General features: G+C 43.5%; 2 protein-coding genes across 5 annotated transcripts in view; both read right to left on the bottom strand.

Annotated features, from left to right (window-relative positions):
• Positions 1–2,452: 2,452 nt before the first annotated feature.
• Positions 2,453–9,942, bottom strand: LOC116428877 (uncharacterized). The gene is made up of 4 exons (XM_031981064.2): positions 9,538–9,942; positions 9,057–9,203; positions 8,889–8,978; positions 2,453–8,816 (listed from the first exon to the last, which is right to left on the bottom strand). Exons 1-4 carry the CDS (start codon positions 9,679–9,681, stop codon positions 5,421–5,423), a joined length of 3,777 nt encoding a protein of 1,258 aa, XP_031836924.1. The 5' UTR covers positions 9,682–9,942; the 3' UTR covers positions 2,453–5,420.
• A 165-nt stretch (positions 9,943–10,107) lies between these two features.
• The window catches only part of LOC116428878 (ras-related protein Rab-37), a 139,035-nt gene continuing 127,452 nt past the window's right edge, over positions 10,108–21,690 (bottom strand). For 3 of the 4 annotated variants that reach the window (XM_031981068.2, XM_031981069.2, XM_031981067.2), the window contains exons 2-7: positions 15,901–16,525; positions 14,401–14,511; positions 14,079–14,187; positions 13,052–13,162; positions 12,137–12,278; positions 10,108–11,412 (exon numbers count right to left, since the gene is read on the bottom strand). In XM_031981068.2, coding sequence (XP_031836928.1) covers positions 11,295–11,412; positions 12,137–12,278; positions 13,052–13,162; positions 14,079–14,187; positions 14,401–14,511; positions 15,901–16,179 — 870 coding nt within the window. In that variant the 5' untranslated portion in view covers positions 16,180–16,525 and the 3' untranslated portion in view covers positions 10,108–11,294. The remainder of the gene's footprint in view (positions 11,413–12,136; positions 12,279–13,051; positions 13,163–14,078; positions 14,188–14,400; positions 14,512–15,900; positions 16,526–21,690) is intronic. The other variant, XM_031981065.2, reaches the window with a different exon arrangement.

Below are 21,690 nucleotides of genomic sequence, written 5' to 3'. Positions count from 1 at the left end.
CCGTTTTTCCGTAGAGTTATCCGTCTGTAGTAAAGACAAGCAGGACAAGTATTAATTATTTAACGTTATAATTCTTACATTACACCATTATCAATTTAGTTACGTTATTAAACATTTTCATTCAGTATCGGTTACCTTGCACGTTATGATTGTTTTCAAGTAATTCAGAAGCGTCGGCCATAGGCGACTGACATGCCGCTTAACGTGTTACCGTGTGACACAACCTAGATTCAGTCTCAACAAAACTCGACTAAAGCTTAAAATTAAGTTGAACCAGTCTAAAGTGCAAACTTTAATAAAACAGGATTGATCATCATCATTATTTCAATTATATTCTACATTTCCTAGGGATTCACCAACTGACACAGGGTTTCCTGAAAAATGTATACAATACTTTAGTACAGAAAGACTGATGGAAAATGAACCCCTAGTTGTCCCAGGTACCAGACCAACCCTAAAAGAAGGAAACAATAATGACGCTAATAATAATAACGCACGGCCATCAATCTAGTAACTTCCCGGACCATGTTGACAGTCGTAGCAGCACGTCATACACCGTGGAACGCACGTTTTCCTGGGATTCGTCATGGTTCCGCGTGTCTCGGAGGGCCGCTGTCGCGATCCAACGAGGGCTCTAGATCCGGCCGACATCCCCAATCAATTAATTAAGCGAGCGAACGGCGTGTTGCTCGACTAGAAGAGGAGAGTGGGGGTTCGCCTAATTAATCGAGCAGTCTCGAACAGGCCGGCTACACCTCGCACACGATCTTAACGGTTAAAGTACCATTGTATCGCGAAGCACGGTTGGCGGCCGCTCTTCGTCCATGCCCCGAAACGGGCGACGATGCTTATCCGGTCGCCACGATCGGTGGCGTTGATCGATGGATCATCGATCGCGACGCCGCTCGCCTCGTTTTCCAATCGGTCTCACCTCGACACAATCGATGCTGATGTAATCACATTTCGGTCAATGTGGATCGTTTCCCCGGGTGACGCTTTTCAACAGGACACGCGCCCGATTCCGATTTCGTCGGCCCCTTCGTGAGATTGCGTGACATTGCGTGACTCGATTATCTTTTCGATCGGAGTCTCTTTGTGGCCATTGTCCGGCTACCTTCATTGAACGATTCTTTTGCCTCCTCGAACGGAAAGAAAAAGGACAACGGCCAAGTTCGATGAAGCATTTCAACAGTTAAAACTCTTTCCCATGACGCAATTCCATCGTGAGATGAATTATAAATGAATGCTACCCACCTGAAGACTATATGTTTGTTACAGTTTGTGTCTAAGAGTGTCTTGCTTGTAGGACAAATCATTTTCTTTGATAGGATACTGGAATTAAAATGGCAATCTGAATAGTGCAAGGTGTCAGGAGTAATTTGTATTGAAAGAAAGGTGGAGGGTGAAAGATAAAAATTGTTAATCACGATGACATCGGGTTCCCGAGGACAAGAGGACCGCGCTAGATGGCCGAGATATTATTAGAGACTCGTGCACGGGTAGCTAGTTAAAAATCCGATCGATAAACAACCGCTGACCCTCCGTCCGCGCACTGAATAATTAACAACGTGACAGATACGAACGTTTTTAATTAAGAGGATCTAAGTCAGCCGAACGTCACCCGATGCAGTCTGGTCGAATAACATCGAAAGACGATGTGTGGAGAGCACCCACGATCCCGTAGATCCCGAATCGTACCACGATTTTGAACTATTTCCCTCGGCGAATCACTGCGTCGTGACGGTTCGCGAAAAAAAGGAACACACCGGGACCGAGGTTGTGAACACGTTGGCAAGGCTGTTCAAGTCTAATCTGCGTTTCGTCAGAGCTACGTGCCCGGTGTGTGGCTTGCGACACCGCAGCGACTATTAAACAGCGTGTACATCGAGGCGAGAAACGTGTGTACGATTCTGTTGCAACGCTGAAATGGATCTGTCCACATGGCCTTCTAGCCTCGATGTCGCTCGTTTTAGTGACCGGTCTAATTGATTACGCTCGGTTCTAATTACACAGAAATAGACGCCGCCGCTCGCTTCTCGTGCAGCGTTAACAAAAATAAATTAAACGATCCGCGCTCTCCAATATTTAACCCCCTGCCACCTGACCTCGGGTCCGGCTCGTGGCGGAGACTTTAGATTCAGTTCGATAGATATATATGTTATCCGTATCTAATCGCCATCGACCCAAAGGAAAAACTAATCTTAATCTTCACTGTTTTATTTAAAAAATGAATGATTACTTTTTTAATTAAAAGCGTCTAAGTTGAAAAGATTATAATGGAAAAAAATTCATTAAATGTAGAGGATTTTAATATACAGAATGCCTGAGAAATTAGAGTCGAAAAACTAGCCACGGGGTTGTATATACGGACCCTGCGAATAATCAATAATATTGAATAAAAGATTTTTATTAACGGAATAAAGGAAAAGCATTCGCAGAAGGAAAGAAATATTCGAGTTTACAGAAGTGAATATATTGATACAATATACATGGACATATCAGGGTAAAGTAAAAAGTACGACGCGCGATTTGCGTGCACGCGTCCAACATTCTCTAACCATCATGTTTCTGTATTATTCATGGTAAAATCTGTTTCCTCGTTCGCAACAAACGGAACAGTAACAAGTGCGTGCGCTGCAGCTTGGTGTCGTTTCGCCAAGATTATGGCCTATAGAACCATTTCCTCGAAGTTTAAAAATATTATACAAAAAAGCGTATCAGTATACAGAAATATATATATATATGTACGTATGTTCCTATATATATATACATATATATTCATACGATTCGTTCTTTTCGGTAAAAACGGCAGGAAAAAACTGTTCCGAACAATCGTAGCGCGGAACGAGAATCGCGGGAGTGTAATTATCGTTTCGAGCATCTGCCGTAAGAAAGTTAACGGTAGGCGGAATGGTTCAACGTGTCCCGGTGCATCTCGGTTGATCCCCTAGTAGTGGCACATCATTGAATTCCAGGCATTCTCTGGACAACGCTGCTCGCGGAGTACGCCCGATTGATTTTTAAAAGCAAACTCCAGGCAGCAAAGTTTACAGTTAAAACGTGCGTTTAAAATATGCCACTCGAAATAGATGATCCGACCGAAATTCTATCGATCACTGAGGCTTCTAGCGATTTAGGGACTCTGATATGCTGCGACGTATTCTACTGAGTCGTTTAGTTAGCAAGGTTGGAGACTTTCATCTACTGACATCGAAATCTTTCATTGTGCCCTTTCATGATCATATCTTTATAAATTAATTCGAGTTACAGCGCTTGGAGTGTCGGTCCTAATTTGTAGATCTATTAACGAGTACAATCGTTGAGTGATATTGTATACAAATTATAATTGTTACGTTAGATGTGAAAAAATTAAGAAGGAAAAAGGAGGATCATTGTGTAGTCTGAACCTTGTTAGTTGAATCATCAGTGAAGCAATCAACGATTAAACCAAAACTCAGTTAATTGAAATCTATTAATCAATCTAAGGAGGAGATACTTTCTTTGTTAAGTCGGATAGTAGCTAAATGATAAGATCAGGCGTGTAGGAAACTATTAAGCATAACGGAATCTGTTATGTGTAATTAAGACCTACTCGTGAAGGACTTTAGGGTTTTTCAGCTCTCTAATTAATCGCTTTAAATCAATGACATTAAACTCTCTAAAATCCTTTCTCAGACTAAGACAACTTTATAAATAGAATTTAAATAAACAATGATTCGAATTGAAACAGTTGGTATCTAGGTTAGCTGCTCTAATCATCTAACTCGTCCAGTTAATTAGAGGATTCTTCCTGAGAGTATCTAAGCTTTTAAAACACTTATTGCTTTCATTATCAAAATACAGGAACAATGATCGATAGTGAAATTTTTCATCGAATGTATGCAAGGTAGTTTGACTTTTTTTAAGAATGTATCGATTGCCTTTGAGGTTAAGTCACGCTACCCGAGAGCCACACTATAACTTTCCTTCTCGATCTCCCCTCTTTCACGAACTAACAAAAGAATCGACACATTTTAAATATAGTTCTAAATCTAACTTCTGAAACAACTCGAGAATTCAGTAACAAATGTTACATTACATTCTAAAATCATAACGCAAGTATAAAATGGCGAACCTTCCACGAAAAAGAAATCATGATGCTTAAAAAATCGAAAATCTACACATATTAGTCCTCCCTTTATTTGTTCACTATATGCAAAACGCTACAGCTTACACATTGCATATACAAGTATCCGTTATAATAAAATCAAATAATATCCGTTATAATAAAATAAAAAAAAAATAGTTCTCGTGATCCTAACGTCTGATACAGTAATGTTAACTCAAATTGCGATCCACAACGTCAAGGATGCGGATCATCATCCATCGTACACCAATATTGTACTGTACAAACTTCACGTAATCTGTCCTTCGTCAATACATGCGTTCCGCTCCGCGTTAAATGCGTCCAATGCGATCACGTAGTAACATCGCCTCCCACTATTCATCATTTATAACGAAGAAGAAAAACAGAAAAGAACAAACAATTGTGTATATTCGTTTGTAGTAGAGATCGCGCAACCGAAATTCATTGATGATAATGCAGTATGTAGATCGACAGGTTCAAACACGAGCGATCTTCGCTTGACATCAATCGTTTCGTCCTACCATTAATACCAAAATTATATTTTCAAATAACAATAGAAAAATCAATTGATCAAGACTGGATGCAAAGATCACGCCCGCGTTAAACCACGTCGAGAAATGCTGTCATTATAAAACAACGTTCGTTGTACGGGATCGGTGACCCATAAAAAATGAAAAGCAGGATCACCGACTCCGGAACGAACAAAGTCAAAAGGCGTCTTTGAAAACTGTAAACAACTGACATAAAAATATTAAACAAATAAATGGATAGACTCTCTCTGTCTCATTTAACTACCCCCATCTCTCGCTCACTCACTCTTATTCTCACTCTCATTCTCTCTCTCATTCTCCCCCTCGCCTCCCCACTCCCCCCTCTCTCTTTCTCTCTCGCATTCATCACTCTCTACAATAATCGCGGGTTATTTACAGAACTCCTCGTTGATCAAGTCAGCATTGCCCATATTTAATGAGAACTAATCCCGTGAGGGTTAGAGACAAGTGAAACTGGCTGAAGGTATGAGGAACGTACCGTTGAAACAAGTATGTTTCAATTATCATGTATATGTATATACGGATTCTATGTTCGCGCGTGTAATGCGTGTGCCTGCGACCCGTACGATCATCATATGCCACACGGACAAACATGGAACGCGATTTTGAGTACAAAAGTTAAGAGCACAGCGTTCGTTTCGGAGAGCATCGCTGCTCCTGTAGAATCGGTACACCCGGTATACAAGTCGCCTCGTATATCCAAGTCAAATGTTCGTTCAGACTGTCGGAAATTTTGAAAAAGTTTAGTTCACTGTATCATGGAACTTGAAGTAATGTATCTTCATGGCCCTGTTGTTCGGATACTTAATCTTGCAATGGGGACATGTCGCGTCCACTGCGTTTTGAACAACGTACAGTGACAAATCAGTCTCCCGATGGAAGTTCTTGCTCTTGCCCGCATCATAGACGGTGTTATGAGCGGTGAGCATGTGGTCGGTCATTGCTTGTCGGTTGAATACATGACGGCCGCACAGATTGCAGTTGAAGATCATGGTCGTGTGGGTCATCTCGTGAGCCTTCAGGGTAGACTGGGATGGGAACATCAGTTTACATCCATCAATAGGGCATGCGTACTTTGGCGGACTGTTCTTGTGCTTGATGGTGAAATGCTGGCGCAGGTTCGACAGGCCAGAGAACGACTTAAAACAAATGTTACAGGACATCTTGCCATCACTCCCCGATATCGGTATGCATTGCGTGCTCGAAGTCGTAGAAGCTTTTGCCACGTTTTTCATCATTCGTGATTTACTATGCATTAATTGCTTATGTTTATACAGCACACTCATGTTCGCGAAGAACTTCCTGCACACGTGGCACATAACCGGCTTCTTGCCAGCATGCATCGAATTCGCTAGAACGGCTGGTTTCGATAGGACCTCCTCTTCCTCCTCCTCCTCCTCTTCTTCCTCTTGCTTCATCCTCTTCAAGCTGGGCTCCTCCTGGGACATCCTCCTTGTGCTTGAGTAGACCGCCTGTTGCCGGTGATTGAACAAGTCGCTGTGCAAATTCATCCTGTGACGCTGCAATGACTGGTTGCTGCAGAAGATCTTGTGGCAAATGTTGCACAGATGCTGGTTAGGCATTGATTTCTTCCCTAGCGATTGGAACTTTACGGCCGCAACAGTCGTGGCTTTGTGGAGCTTCTTGTGCCTCCAGAGGACCTTCTTCGAGCTGTAGAACTTCCCGCAAACTTCACACGGGAAGGTTCCTTGATTTCTGGGTCGTCTGATTCGAGATACGCCAGCACACGCCTTGTGCCACTGCATATGCATATTCAGCGCCTCCTTCTCGGCGAAAATAGTGGAACAAACATCACACTGGAACTCTTCGCCCGTAAAGGACTTCTCGGTCTTATGGGCACAGTGCACGTCCCACAAGTGTTTTCTTAACTCGGTCACGTCGTTGAACTTGTCGTTACATACCTGACACTGGAATTTACCTTCCGGTTTCATTGATGGCGAATTGGGGAACGATTTCCTTGCTCTGGCAGGTTTGTCTGAGCTGGCGTTCAGAACTTTCTCCTGTTTAGGTACGATCGTGATGGAGTTAGCGATCGGTTTCTTGTCGTTATCGGTAGGGGCGATGGCGTTACGTAGACTCAACCGCGAGTTTGTCCTGTTATGCCAACCGCGGTGTATTTTCAGAGACGCTTCCTCAATGAACGTTTTACCGCAAATGTCGCATTCGTAACCACCACTTCTCTTTGCTCCATGAGCGGTTTGAAAATGGAGATTTAGGTTCGCTTGGAAGACGAACGTCTTCGGGCACTGGGGACACTGCAACATTGATTTGGCGGGTTTGTTGTGCTCACTCGTCAAATGCTTATCGAAAATCTCCTTGGTCTTAAAGGTGCGAGGACACTCAGGGCAACCCAAGTATGACTTGTTAGGCTTATGAATGTTGCGTATGTGCCGCCTGACGTTCGCGTAGTTCGAGAACACTTTGCCACATTGAGCACACTCATTCTTGTTAGAACCCGGGTCTGATGTAACACTCATGTTCGTCGGATTTGTGTTCTCCATGCTCTCGTTCACGGTTCCATATTCTACGCACGAGCTATTCGCGTTTCTCTCATTGGGATCCTCTATGCCATGGTCCTTCATATGGATCTCTAACGCGCCCGCACTGCTGAACATGCTACGGCAAATTACGCAGGAATAGATTTTTACCTTCAGATGCAAGTTTCTATGCTCGGTCAACTCAGCTCTCGTGGCAAACTCCAAGTTGCATAAGGCGCAACTATATTGGACACTTTCAGGTATTCTGCTAGCGTTCATCTCTGCCTCGAACGTATCCCAATCTTTAATGGGCGTCGAGAAGTTCTGCACACCCTTGCCAGAATCTTTTCTTTCAAGCGATGGTTTTTTATTCGCCGTGACACGGTGTGTTTCATGATGCGCTAGATAGTCACTTGAAGCACGAAACTTGGCACCACATTCAGAACACAAGAAGTCTTTCTTCTTGTGATCTAAGGTGATATGATTATGGAATTTTTTAAACACCAAGTATGTCATCCCACAGTGTATACACTTGTAGGAGGTTCGGACTTCCGGTTGAAGACGTTGACACAAGTCTCTGTGCTTGACCATATTGGGTCTGTATCTGTAGATCATTCCGCATAAGTCGCATACGTGATTGTGTGCTGGATCGCCGTTTTTGTAAGGACGCGGAATATTCAGTCCACTTGAGACCGATCTTTTTATAGGTTCCTGTTTAGAAGCTGGTAGAGGAGAAATTGGTTTCAATTTAGGCGGTGATCTCGATGGCGAAACCAGTTGCTGATACTGCTTGTCAGAGTGTTTTGAAAGGTGGCTGAGCAATTCCTTTCGATTTTGCATAGAACGTAGGCACATGTTACATGTGAAATATTTTTCTTCGCCTTCATTTGGTATTACCAATGCGATCTTCATTGCACACTCAAACGAAGCGCCACAATGCAGTTTATACATTGATCGATCCGGGAATTCTGTCAAACACGCGATACATGTATACGGTCTCAGATCCGGCATATGCTGACGAATATGAGACAGTGTACTTCTACGATCGTTGAACGATTGTTGACAGGAATAACACGAGAACGTTTTCAATTGACTGATAATGTTCTGTTGCACTTGAGTTAATGGAGCATCTTTCTCCATGCTCATTAACTCATCCTCCAAATCTTCAACTAACTCTTCTTCGTCTTTCAACTGTACAGCACTTGTGTCTCCATTTTGCTTTTCTGTATGAAATCTCTCCATGTGTTTTGTATAAGAATATTTCGAATGTAAAAAGATTTGACAATGCACACATTTTTGCTTAAACGCGCGTGTTCCTCTGTAGTGAGTGTGAGGGCCTCTTCTAATTTTCTTTTTGGTTGGTGATGCTGATGCGTTTGACTTCTGCGTAGAATCAGCTTCCATTACTGTATCTTCTTTATTTGAAAGTGGATTCAAAACAAGTTCACTGCCAGTAACAGATTCTATCTCTATAGTGCAATCCGTGTCATAGTCTTCTTGTGGCTCTGGCTTTATACATATGTCTAAATCTTTTGTTAATATTGGCGGAGCTTTTAACTGATCGCCTTCGTCATCAGTTATTTCTTGAACATGAACTGTATTCACAGAATCTTCTATACTTTCTTCAAGATTGTTTGACTCCTACAAAAAGGTTACAATATATTTTACACATTCTACCTTCAAATAATGTTTTCTACAAATCAAAGTACTCACCACATCGGACTCGACAGTGGATTCCGAAATAACTTCAATATTGTCTTCATAAAAGTCGAGATCCACAGGTTCATCTTTGATTGTTACAACCTGCAACAAGTAATTTATTCATTATAACCATCTACAGCATCTAAAACATGTAATTTGAACTAAGAAACGATCACTCACCATTGGGCTAGATTGCAAATGTTTTTCCAACCACTGCTGTAATGTTTCTTGCGATCGAAGACAAGCTTCCTTATAATTATGCCACTGATTCACATTTTTAACACATTGTGCACATATCTGAGTTGACAACTTGTCTGTGGCTAAAATCTAAAAGATGCACATAACGGGTAAAAATGATGCATGCCCCTAGGCACAAATCTAATAAATAAAAGTGCTAGGAAGCAAGATTAATACAAAATATGTTAAATTAATTTAAATCTGATTAGTATTTGCCAGACCAGTAAAGGTCAACAACAGTAAAGAGAAGTAAGAAGCTGAAGATCATCAGTTCTATGTTCCCTGACATAGGTCAGTCTAGACCTAACCTCAAATCAAACACATTGCGTATACACGAACGAATCGTTATGAATTCGAGAATAGAAGCGAGAGAAAGAAGCATACAGGATGTAAGGATTTTTAAAATGCAACATTTTCTACGCACCTGAATCGACAAGCAAGCTTGTATCTTACTGACTAACGATACCGGAGTTTCTTGCGTCCCGAACACCGACAATTTCGGCTCGTCGTCGGAGAGGCACAGCCTACACACATTTTCTATATTCTGCAACACCACCACTTCGTCCATTGCGGACGTTTATCGGCGTTGCCCTTCTCTGCGAAATATTGTTACGGTATTTTAGCTAGCAACGAAACGCACTTCTCACAGGCAGGTTAGGGACGCAGCGTTTTGTTTGTACGTCGACATTTGAAACTGATCGTGTACCGAGCGGTCCGTTTCGGCGCGTTCCGTGCGTCCAGGGAACAAGTTGGAAAAGGCGCGCATCACGCGACGCATCAGGTCAACTTACTGGACGTTCGCGTCCTTTCGGGGGACTCTTAATTATCAGTTAAACGTTATCATTGCTCGCGCATGTTGGCTGTGAAGAATTTACAACCGATGATAAGAAAAACTGGAATGCCAACAAGGACAAGAAGAGGGAGAGAATCTTACTGCAGGATTATTACTAAGAGGGAGGATCCAGGTGGAACAGAAGAACAACAACAATCAAGGTTGGTCGAATGGTTTTTTATTATCTATAATACTCTCCATTATACACTTTGACATGTAACTCTTTGCCGTTTGTACACGCCGGTTAGGCGGGTCGCACATACACAGCAGGTGAACCTAAACACACGATACATCTTTGCATGAGCTTTTAACGGCTGACAGTGTTATGAAACGAAGCAACCAAAATATTCTGTGCGCTTCGATCTTTGAAACGCTAGTTACAAATCATCTCCAGGTCGTTATAAAACTGATATAAAGTATAAAATCGAAAGGGTCCAAACGTGGATCTGATTAATCGAACGATGTAGCGCCATTTGGGACCATTAAGCAAGGACCATTATCGACAGTCACTAGATCAATACAATTTGATCATGAGATTCGAAAAACATAATCGGAAGGGAGTTCATCATGGATTTTTGATCGGAGAACAATTACTAGGACTAAAAATGTGTACATAGAATTCTACGCGTGATCTTTTGCTTGGCTAAAGTACTTTGATAAGCCGTGTCTAACCTACAAGGGGCAAGCTTCTGCGTCGAAACTTATTGAGCGTTCGTTACAAATGTGTCGTGAACGCGGCAGCTATGAAATTATTCGCGGAGAGCTCTTCTTCTACCGGACGGTCCTAAAACCGCCCGTCTACTTGGTACAATGTTTGGCGAGCTTTCGCGTATACTTCCATTCAAAGACACCGCAAGGATTGTACATAGTGCAAATTAGAACCATCGAGGCGTTCCTAAAACTATTTCCGAGAATCTCTCGTGGAGCTATTCACATTAATGTACAGTACAGGAGTAATACATATATTTATTTATACATATATATATTTATATATTTCTATACACGTATGGTCAACAACAATCACTCTATCTGTTCCCTCTTCAAAAATATCCTCCATCTTCGTGCGCTTGTTCCTTTGTGCTTCGATCGAACGAAAAAATTGCGCTCCTTGAAAGGTTTTGTTAAATTAAATATTTCTAATCGATCGCCGTGTATTCGTGTCCCATCTCGTCGGCGCGCGGGACGATTAAGATAATTCAGCTCCGATTTCTGCATCCGGTCGTTGTTACGAACACTCGAACAGTCGCGACGTCTTCGCGCCATTCTCGCGGCCAACGAGTTCCGGTCCGCGCTCCACCGTTCCGCTCGATCTATCGTCGGGAAACGTGCGCGTGCGGCTGTTGCGCAATTCAGGTCGTCAGGCAATTGGAGTTGAAGCAGGAACTCCGCTGAGATTGCTGACGAACGTAGTCCTGGACGTTGAATTTCGTATCGTCCGGATCGCTGCTTTTCTTTGCCTTCAAGTCCCTGGAAATATATTAATTCTTTGTCCACATTATTAAATAAAGTATATATTTCAATGAAGATCGTCCGGATTTTCTTGATGACATCCTCTTTTTAACGTCTTCTAAAACTTCCGATTTGACGGTAGATGAATCTTTATCGTGGTACTTATTTTATTGAAAAATATTTGATAAGGAAAAGGCATTAGTATAGAGTATCTTTAGATTACAATTTGTGTTTCTATTATTTGATCCATAGCAACCCAGGATTAAATAAAAAATAAAGAGAAACATATAAAGAGTATTTTTGTTCATTAGGCGCTTTCTCTATGAACAATTAAAACTCTTTCTCAATAGAAACTAAAAGACAAGTTTCAATGAAGACGTCTTTAACGTTGGTCTGTTATCACATGCGCAAAGGCGAAGTGTGAAGCTAAAGGTCCATATCCACTTTTATTAAAAAAAGGATTCTAACTTTTTTAAAACCGCGTAGCAGCTATTGTAGCAGTCGGAGTGTGAATTTCAAATAGCTTCACGACCAAATGCTGCTCAAACTGTTCGTAGCTAATTGCGTTTCTAAGAGGGTAGCCTTGAAGGACAGCTCGTGTCAATTCCGTACACCTGCGACTTAAACACTGCCATTGTCGTAGCCGAGCAGTTCCTCGAAATGGCCGCCGCAATGATATCATCGTGACAAGAATCCTTTTTTCAATATGCCAGCGGGAACCGCGGGAACATTCATGAAATACCTAGCCACAGCGAGGAAGGCCAATTCGACGTTCAGGCCGGTTTTAGCTGAGGTCTCCATAAAGGGGACTTTGTACTCTTGCGCTAGCCGTTCACCGTCTTCCCTTTTCACGACCCGCTCCGTTCCACAGTCCGACTTGTTCCCTGAAAACAGTCGTGATAATTTGTTCTAATCAACTGTACATCGATCGGATTGTAGTTCCTACACAGCTACGAGCGGATTACTCGAAACTATTGAGGTTCCAGTCTCCAATTGAAACTGATAAAGGAATTCTCGATGTTGGATAGCAACCCTTCTCTTCTTCCTCGATTATCCCAATTCTCATGATCTTAGCAACCCCGTAACGAGCGTTACGTCACCGTTAATCAATCATTCCACCAACCAGTGTTTCCTCGATAGCGGGACTCCCCAATACTTGTTCTCAAACTGTTCTTTCTAACTTTCTACGAAGACAAGAAACTAATCTGGACCAGTCGTTACTGCACACGGACGCGTCGATCGTTGCAACTTTCCCGGGAACGAGGTGACAAAGTGATCTATCCAGCTTCTACGTCCTGCTTCCTTTAATAGTTTCACTACCGGAGACTGAGACTTATCTTCTCGGTAATAGGATGCTTGTGCTGTTCGTTCTTAGCTAACTGTCTACCGGTAGTCGACGACCTAGTTCATTTGGTTAAATCAACTATAATGTGTATAATATTGGCAATAACAGTAATATTTATAATATAACTTGGTAAATCTTGGAAAAGTAAATTTTCCATATTTTCCGAATACAGAGCAACCACTATACTTCGTGCGACATGAAAATTGCTCAACGGCTAATCTGTTAATTTTAGCAGTTAGATATTTTGGAAGTTATAGAGAACGCACTGATAATCGTTTAACTTTTTCGGTTGCGAATAATCGCCGAACTCACCCAACAACATGATGACTACATCTTCATTCGCGTGTTCCCGAATTTCACTTAGCCAGGCCCTGATGTTGTCATAACTGGTCTTGTTGGTCACGTCATACAGTAATAGAAGCGCTGAAAATAATAATCATCGATCAATTCAGTAGCTAGTTATGTGGGTATGCGTATGGTCCTGTTTGAACTCCTTCTGCTGATCAATTGGAATTTCTTCTTGATCGAAAGAAAGTTGTTTAGAAGCCAGGCTAGGAGGTTCTATCGGTTGGTTAATGGAAACGAAGATGGCATTGTCGAAGCGTCTCTGCCACGTAATTGTTACCATGCCTTTGAAACATCTAAGTATTGTCGCTGCGACGTCTTTAAAGAGGATACCTCCAGGCCGAACAATAGGGGCACCTCCTACTTTACGGCGGATGCGGCGTTTCCTTCTATGTCTCTTTTGCTGTGAATCCAGTTAAGTAGCTTCCCGAAATTAACGCCCCAGTTGGGTTTAAGACCGCGCCCACGACCTACATTGTCATTGGCGACGCGACATTCAGAAAAAATGTTTTGTTTACCAAACTATCTAAACTAAGGACAAACGAAACATTTTTGCTTATGAATCATAGTATGTGCAAATCTCGCCAGTTGATTTCTGATTTATATTTCTGTCAGACAGCACAAGATAAAAAACAAACACAGAGCATTTTACATGAGAACTGCGAATTTTCAACGCAGTTTAACGAACAAACTTCTTTTGCATAGTTAGCACGTAGAACGCGGTCTCGCGTCTGCCAATAGAATTTGCATAATGCTAGTCTATGCAGTGTTCTCGATTTTTTGTCACCGTATTTACCAGTCAGGTGAAAAAGTTCATCAGCATTTCGATTATCGAGTAAACAGACTTTTTCATCCCTATTACGAGTACGACCCGGTTTTATTGGCCGTTGCCATGGCGCGAGGCAACTCGCAAATGATAGCCTGGTTTACCATCGTCCGAGCGTTTCCAGTCCGATTGAGATAATAATTAAAAGGGAGGAAGAAATAGGATTACCGTGAGCGTCTCGGTAGTAAGCGTGTGTCACGCTGCGAAATCTTTCTTGACCAGCGGTGTCCCATATCTGAAGCTTCACCGAGGTGTCATCTACGAGAACCACTTTATTCTGAAAAAACAATCGAATTTTATACGTTTCTTCCATTAGGCAACTTTTTACTTAGCAACTTAGCAACTCAGCAAATCGATCGTGCAAAAGGTTCTGTCGCAATCTTCCTGATCTTTTTATCCAAATGCGAGCAATGCGTTTCGTTCTCGGGGAAAGGGACAAAGTGGATAAAGTGGACATCGACGCCTTGAGCAGGGATTAACGGACTCTCACCCTAAAATCAATGCCGACGGTGGTAATGTAGTTGCCGGACAGGAAGCGGCCATCCCTGAACCGCGTTAGGAGACAGGTTTTCCCAACACCGCTGTCGCCCAATAGGATCACCTACGGTATTGTGGAAACTTTCTGTGAAAATGGTCACGAAACTGCGGGGAAACTCTTTCTTACAATTAGAGAGATTAAACACTAATGGACGCTTTCAGTAGCAATCGGGTTATTTGCTTTCTCAGCTGTAGACATTTCTAGCTGAGTGTTCTTTAATAAATAAGTTAATATGAAGCCTTTCTATATTTGCCTTATTGACATTTTTAAAAGATACAGATAATTGATAATTATGTGGCACGGGCTATCTTTGCGATACACACAGCTAATTACGGATCGCCTCTGAACGTCTTACTTACAATTACTACAATAAGTTTACTTATGCAACAAAGTAACGTTACTTAAGTTTATAGGTAATACAGTAAAAACTGGCACGCTTAGTGGTATCTAACATAGTTGTACATCTGTCGCGCGGGAAACTGATTGACAGGGACTGGTATATGATTATTTCTGGTTTAGTAACTCTCTGGCAAATAAACCAATCCCAGAAAGAACTAAATGAATAAATCCTCCGACAGATCTATATTCGAATTAATTTCACTCCCGTTGAGAAGCGTGTTTAATCCTCCGCTTGCCGACGAGTCAAGGTCCATTTATATGCAAGAACTGCCGAAATGAAACCTGGTCATAAGTATGCATATAAGTGGTTAAAATTTATTATTGCTCCAGTTAAAGAATGAAATAAAATCCGCTTTCAAAATTGGGACGTCGGCTCTAAAACCGGTCGAATGTTATTTTACATCTTTTATTTCCTACGAGTTTATTCATCCTCAATAAAGTCATCCTAACAGATAGAACGAATAGTGATTAACCTTCTCGCTGTACTTTATTATTTCGCTTGATTATACAATAATTAGAATCAAAATACTGATGCGCAAAATTCAATTTGCGAGAGGATATTACGTATAATACGACTTGCCAGTTCGATCCATCGATCATTGGTTGCGTATTACACTAACGCGGCAAAGTATTCCATCATGTACAACATCTACAACATATGACAAAGAATATAAAAAACACCAGCGGCTATCGTGTCTTAATTGTTTCACCGTGCAAAACTTCAATTATTTACTTTCTTCCAAGAAACTCTAAACTGATTGTTCATCAAGAATTATGAATACACTTCCTTTTCCTTCTCCATCTGTATCACATTTTTCTAAAAAATAGATATGTTACAGTCTCACAACTACGACAAAACGGTATCCTTCATCCCCTTCTTTACTCAAGCAACAATATTTATCTCAAAACTATAAGACACTACATATCTACCCCACATGTGACAGAAACATAATCCGAAGCTCCCCAGGTCTTCCTTGCCTATATAAATGGACCTTAAATCGTTCCCGCAACAGCGCGGTCTTATTCAGAGTGTATCAGGAGAGAGGGCAGGACCTTGAAAAGGAGCTCGCCGTGCTCGGGTGGGGCTTGTTGGCCCGCGGAGTCGACGCTGTCCCGCGAGGACAGTCGCCTGGTAGGGCCCATCGGCTCTTGGGACCTGTTGAAAGCTGTGGTGCTGGCCTGCGCACTGGAGGGGACAGGTTGGGCCGTGCCCCTAGCCCCTCCAGAGGTGCCAGGCCCGGCCGACCAATCAGCGCCCGGCTGCTTGCCGCCACGTGACCCGTGTCTGCTACGCTTCGTCACGCTACGCAGCTTCTCCTCCACAGTGCTCATGGGCCCCTGCTACCGAGAGCACCAATTTGCTCTTCTTCTTCTCGGCCACTCCTCGTCGCGCTTGTCGTCGCCGTCGCACGTTCGTCCTTCTCCACCTCCACCACCACCACCTCCTCCACACCTTCTCCTCCTTCCTCCTCCTTCCACGTTCCTGCTCCTGCGCTCCTTCTGCTTCTCTCCTCGCAGCCGCGGTGGTTACCGGCGTTGGATCAGCCAGCCGCCTTCCGTCTCTCCCTCAAGGTCAATCAACTTTCGACCAAAGGAACGGGAGGCAGCGGGGGAGAGGTCTTTCACTTCGCGCGCCTCTTCTACCTTCTCTCCTTTGCCCGCTTCTTCTTCGCCGAGCCTGACCGATCAACGAACACGGAGTGAAAGTCTGGCCGTAGCCGATACGCGGGATCGCGAGGCCGCGCGAGGACTTATTCCCTCGCTAGACGGCCCCGCGTGTCCGATCCTTTTTTGTTTAGGAAACCTTCGGTTGCCGGATTATTGGAGTTTAGAAAGAAGATTGGGTAGAGGATGGTTAGCTATTGAAATGGTCACAGCTGTTGGGCGATTTGAACCCTGTTTGAACGCACTATCGGTCGTATGATATTCACTGGTTTTAGAGGATACTTCGGTTTTACTGAATTGGTTCTAGTTTTATTTGCAAATTGTATGGAAACACTCAATGCCGTGTTATTTTGAGCAGTGGGCGACAGGAAAATTCAACTGACAAACTGAAATTGAAAGAGAAAGATAAAAATCAAGTTCTATGATGATCGTAGCTCTGTACTGGATTTTTAGCGATGTATCACCAACAGGACAAAATTAGCCTACTTATATATATTAAAACTGAAGAAACATGTTCTAAAATAATATTCTAAATTGAATAAATACAAACATTGAAGTATGAAGTGTTGAATTCATCGTCTTATGTTACAAAGAGGGTGTATCAAGAACAAACGGGCGTTAAAATGGAGTTTTCATATAGGAGACAACTGCTCTCATTGCAACGTTGAAGATCGACTTAACGAACACTTTTTGACAGAAATATTATGAATATTGTCATACTGAATCGATCATTTCTTTTCTCCGAGAGTAGATCATTAATCTTTACGTCGTTAATTAATGCAGTCAGGGGAGCGTCCAATTTCATTGACACCACAGATAAATTAATAGAAGCGACATATCGAAGCGTCATAAACGCTCGGCTTGTTGCACGGCGGATTGCGTAACGGGTTAGAGCGCGTATGTGTCGATCGAGCGCGTGCGTCATGCACGGTTGCATAAACAGTGAGCACGTTTTAATTAATCCACGAAATACGCTTGTTCCCATCAATTCCCGACCGTTATTACCAGCGACGCGCACGGCTCAATGATCACCTCGAGTGTTTGCCTGCTCGAATTCCGCGTGCACCGTGATTCACCATTGTTTTCGGGACAGTGTTCCGTCGTCAATAATTAGACTAATTAGTTACATCGGTTTAGAAACGCGAATATTGATGTTTCGAAGCGTATTGAGGTTCAACGATCGATCGCTGATGGAAATATTAAGGGGCATCAAGATCTCATTGTTCGGGGCAAATGTCTTGCAATCACCTAACAAGGATTGCGTTTGAATGATGATATAGAACTAGAAATATAGTCACACAAATCTGAAGACATGTCTCCATAATTTTACATATTGTTGCGCTGTGCGGGTCCTGGGGTGCTCGCCCGCGACATGTTTATTTACAATGTTCTTATTTACACTAATATTTACAATTTCATACAAATATTACAGAATGTAGTCTATAGCTCAACACGTCTATTCACGTCAACGTTCGCTCAAAGACTACTCGTTTGTCTTCGTTTACTCTGACCAACTCCTTAGCGACCAGTTTATTTCAACTCCCTTCAGATCCTAAGGGTTGGTTCAGCCGTGCGTGCTAGAGGGACGAGTTCGATACATCGCAACCTCGTTAATTCGATATATCGCAACATTGCCCTCCTCCTTCGTTGAGCGGTCGTCCCGACCGCGTCAAACTTCACTATCGGCAATTTCAGTCCGACGACTGTGGACGTCTTCAGTCCGATAACGCTAACCTCTGTCGCTTCCTTCTGTCAGTGAAGCCGGCCTGCAATCACGTGGTACCTCTGCCTGAAGAGTAGGTAAAACCAAATTAATTCCTTTACCTAGGTGGTCTCTCAGACAGTAACGTCCTGACATTCGTCCTCCGTCTCAGGGGAAAACCACCAAAAACCCTGAGCAAGACGCCGGTACTCGATCCTCCGAAGAATTCTTCTCCGGGTAATCCTGGATCACTCATTCCTCGCCCTTCCACATTGAGTCCTTCTTTCTTGTATTTATAGTCTTCTTTCCTCCAGGCTTCTCGGGTGAATTTCCCCTAGCCGTCGAGAAACCTTCCCTCGGATGTTCCCCCAAGGAAACCTTCTCCTGAACCCTTTATTTGGGGCTCCCGAACACCACTCTTTCGCGAATCGACTCCTGGCGCTGCACGCCGCTATTGAAATGCAGCCTCAGAAGATGAGGGGACACCCTCCTAAGAGAATGTCACTTCCTCATACCAACCTTGGCCGGTTCGGCCGCAAACGAAGGAAAGCCTCCGCTGCCAGAAGGAAAATTCTTTCCCTAGTCTTCAGCGACGACAAGTCCTCTTCTTGGGCGAAGAATGTCGATCATTGTCCTTTGATTTCTTCAAATTCGTTGTTCTTGAATCGAAGCGAGCAAGCCGATTGACATGTACAATCCGCAGTTTCTTTCTAGGGGAACGGACAATCCTATAGATTAGGTCATTCAATCGTTGAACAACCTCGTATGGTCCTTCCCAGTCAAATTGCAACTTGGGACATTTCCCTTTTGTTCTTTTCGGATTGTACAACCAGACCTTCTCTCCTTGGGCAAATGAGATCGGCCGTGCACGGGAATCGTACCATGATTTTGCTTTGTTGCTACATATCCGCAACCTCTCTCGTACAAAGTTGTGAGTTTCAGCAAGTCTTGCTCGGTATTCTTCGACGTACGTCTTCTCATCCGTTAAAGCACTTGGTGAAGTCCCTCTCAACAGGTCTAACGGAAGACGCAGCTCTCTGCCCATGAAAACCATAGATGGAGTCAATCCTGTGGTTTCATGTCTGGAGGTCCGGTATGCAAGAAGAAACGTTGGAATCCATTCGTCCCAATCTTTCTGATGTTCTGAAACAAACTGGGACAGATACTGCAGCAAAGTTCTAATCATCCGCTCTACGAGTCCATCCGACTGAGGGTGTAAGGGAGTTGTCCTCGTCTTCTTTATCCCCAGCATCTTCATCAGTTCCTTGAAGATGGAAGATTCGAAACTCCGACCCTGATCAGAGTGCAACTCTAGCGGCACTCCATACCGGCTGATCACCTGTTCCAACAACGCTCTTGCAATCGTTGTCGCCTGCTGGTTTGGTAGCGCAATCACCTCCGGCCACTTCGAAAAATAATCTACCACAACCAGCGCGTACCTGTTTCCGGCCGAAGACCTGGGCAAGGGACCCACAATGTCGAGCGCGATCCTCTCAAATGGTGCCCCGACATTGTAAACCTTCATGGCCCCTATTCCCCTCTCTTTGGGGCCCTTCTTCGCCGAACAAGTATAACATCGTCGACACCACTCGTCGACGGCTTTCCGGTGATCCAACCAGAAGAATCTCTGACGAACTTTGGCCAGCGTCTTCTTGATTCCAAAATGGCCACCTGATGGTGCGTCGTGGCATTGCTTCAAAACCTCTTCAACCTTGCTCTTCGGCACAACCAGAAGCCAAGAAACTTGTTTCCCATCGGTAGATTCCCATTTCCTGCACAAGAGACCTTCCTTGATTTCCAGGGAATCCCAAATTGCCCACAAGTATTTCGTTTCCGGCGAGGAAGACGAAAGTTCCGGCCAGCTTGGTTTCGTTCCTTCTTGTTTCTTCAAGAATACCAAGCCAATTTCATCGTCTTCCTCTTGAGCTTTTCTCCACTCGTCTAACTGCTCGTTTCTATATGTGGTCCTGAGGAGACAGTGTTCGTTTGCACTCTCTTTTTCTTCCAAACGGGAGCAACGCTTACACTGTTCCCCACATGGTCTTCTTGAAAGGCTATCCGCATTTCCATGTATATTTCCTGCTCTGTATTTAATTTCAAATTGGTACTCCTGTAATCGTTCGATCCAACGCGCCGTTTGACCTTCTGGATTCTTGAAATTCAGGAGCCAGGTCAGAGCTGCATGATCTGTGCGGATAAGAAATTTTCGTCCATAAAGATAGTGATGGAAATGCTCTATGGACTTGACTATGGCCAAGAGTTCCTTTCGGGTCACACAATAATTTCTCTCTGCTTTCCCCAGCGTCTTGGAGAAATACGCGATGACCCTCTCCTCTCCGTTTTGTATTTGTGACAGGACTGCTCCGATGGCAAAATTCGAGGCATCGGTATCCAGAACGAAGTCCGCGTCCATCCAAGGGTACGCCAAAACAGGTGTCTCTTCTAATGTCCTCTTCAGCGCTTCGAACGCCTCTTGACACTCTTCCGTCCATACGAAGTCCATCTTCTCTTCCGTCAGTCGGTGTAGCGGTCGTGCGATACGCGAAAAGCCCTGCACGAATTTTCTGTAGTACGTGCAGAGTCCAAGAAAGCTTCGTAGTTCAGTCTTGTTCTTGGGAATCGGCCATTCACGTACCGCAGAAATCTTCTTCGGATCCGTTTTAACTCCTTGACTGGATACGACATGTCCCAGGTATGCCACTTCGTTGCGGAAGAAGCTACATTTCTTCGGGTTCATCAAAAGCTTTACTTCGCGCAGGCGGGTGAACACCTCTTTTAAGCGTTGTACTTCCTCTTCGAAGGTTCGTCCATAGACAATTATATCGTCCAAGTACACTAGACAAATCTTCCAAGTCAGATCAGCGAGAACAGTTTCCATGAGTCTTTCGAAGGTAGCTGGAGCATTACACAGTCCAAATGGCATCACTTTGAATTGCCACAATCCAGAGCCTGTGCAAAATGCGGTCTTCTCACGATCCCTTTTATCGACAGGAATCTGCCAATATCCACTTTGGAGATCAATTGTTGAGAACCAAGAAGATCCAGAAAGGGCGTCCAAGGTGTCTTCTATCCTGGGCAGCGGATAGGAGTCCTTCTTGGTAATTTCATTAAGTCGGCGGTAATCGACACAAAAACGGGTACTTCCATCCTTTTTCTTTACAAGGACAATTGGCGAAGACCAGGGGCTTTTCGACTCTTCTATCACCCCTTGCTTCTGCATCTTCGCCAATAATTCGTCAACTTCGGCACGGCGACAGAACGGTAAACGTCGTGGTGCCTGCTTGATCGGAGCGTGATCTCCCGTGTTGATCCTGTGCCGCACGACCTCACACTTTCCCACTTGCTCGGGGTTTTCGGCAAAAACGTCTTGAAATTCTTGTAATAGTCGGCGAAACCTCTTCCTTTCTTCTTCAGTAAGTTGTCCGGAACAACGGGAGTACAAGTCCTGCAGATGTACAGGTACGACCGCCTCCTCT

Source organism: Nomia melanderi, chromosome 11 (genome assembly GCF_051020985.1).
Source record: "Nomia melanderi isolate GNS246 chromosome 11, iyNomMela1, whole genome shotgun sequence".
In the NCBI taxonomy this organism is placed as follows: Eukaryota; Metazoa; Arthropoda; class Insecta; order Hymenoptera; family Halictidae; genus Nomia; species Nomia melanderi.
Note: the sequence above shows the minus strand (reverse complement) of the source record. Positions and strands in the feature narration are given on the sequence as shown.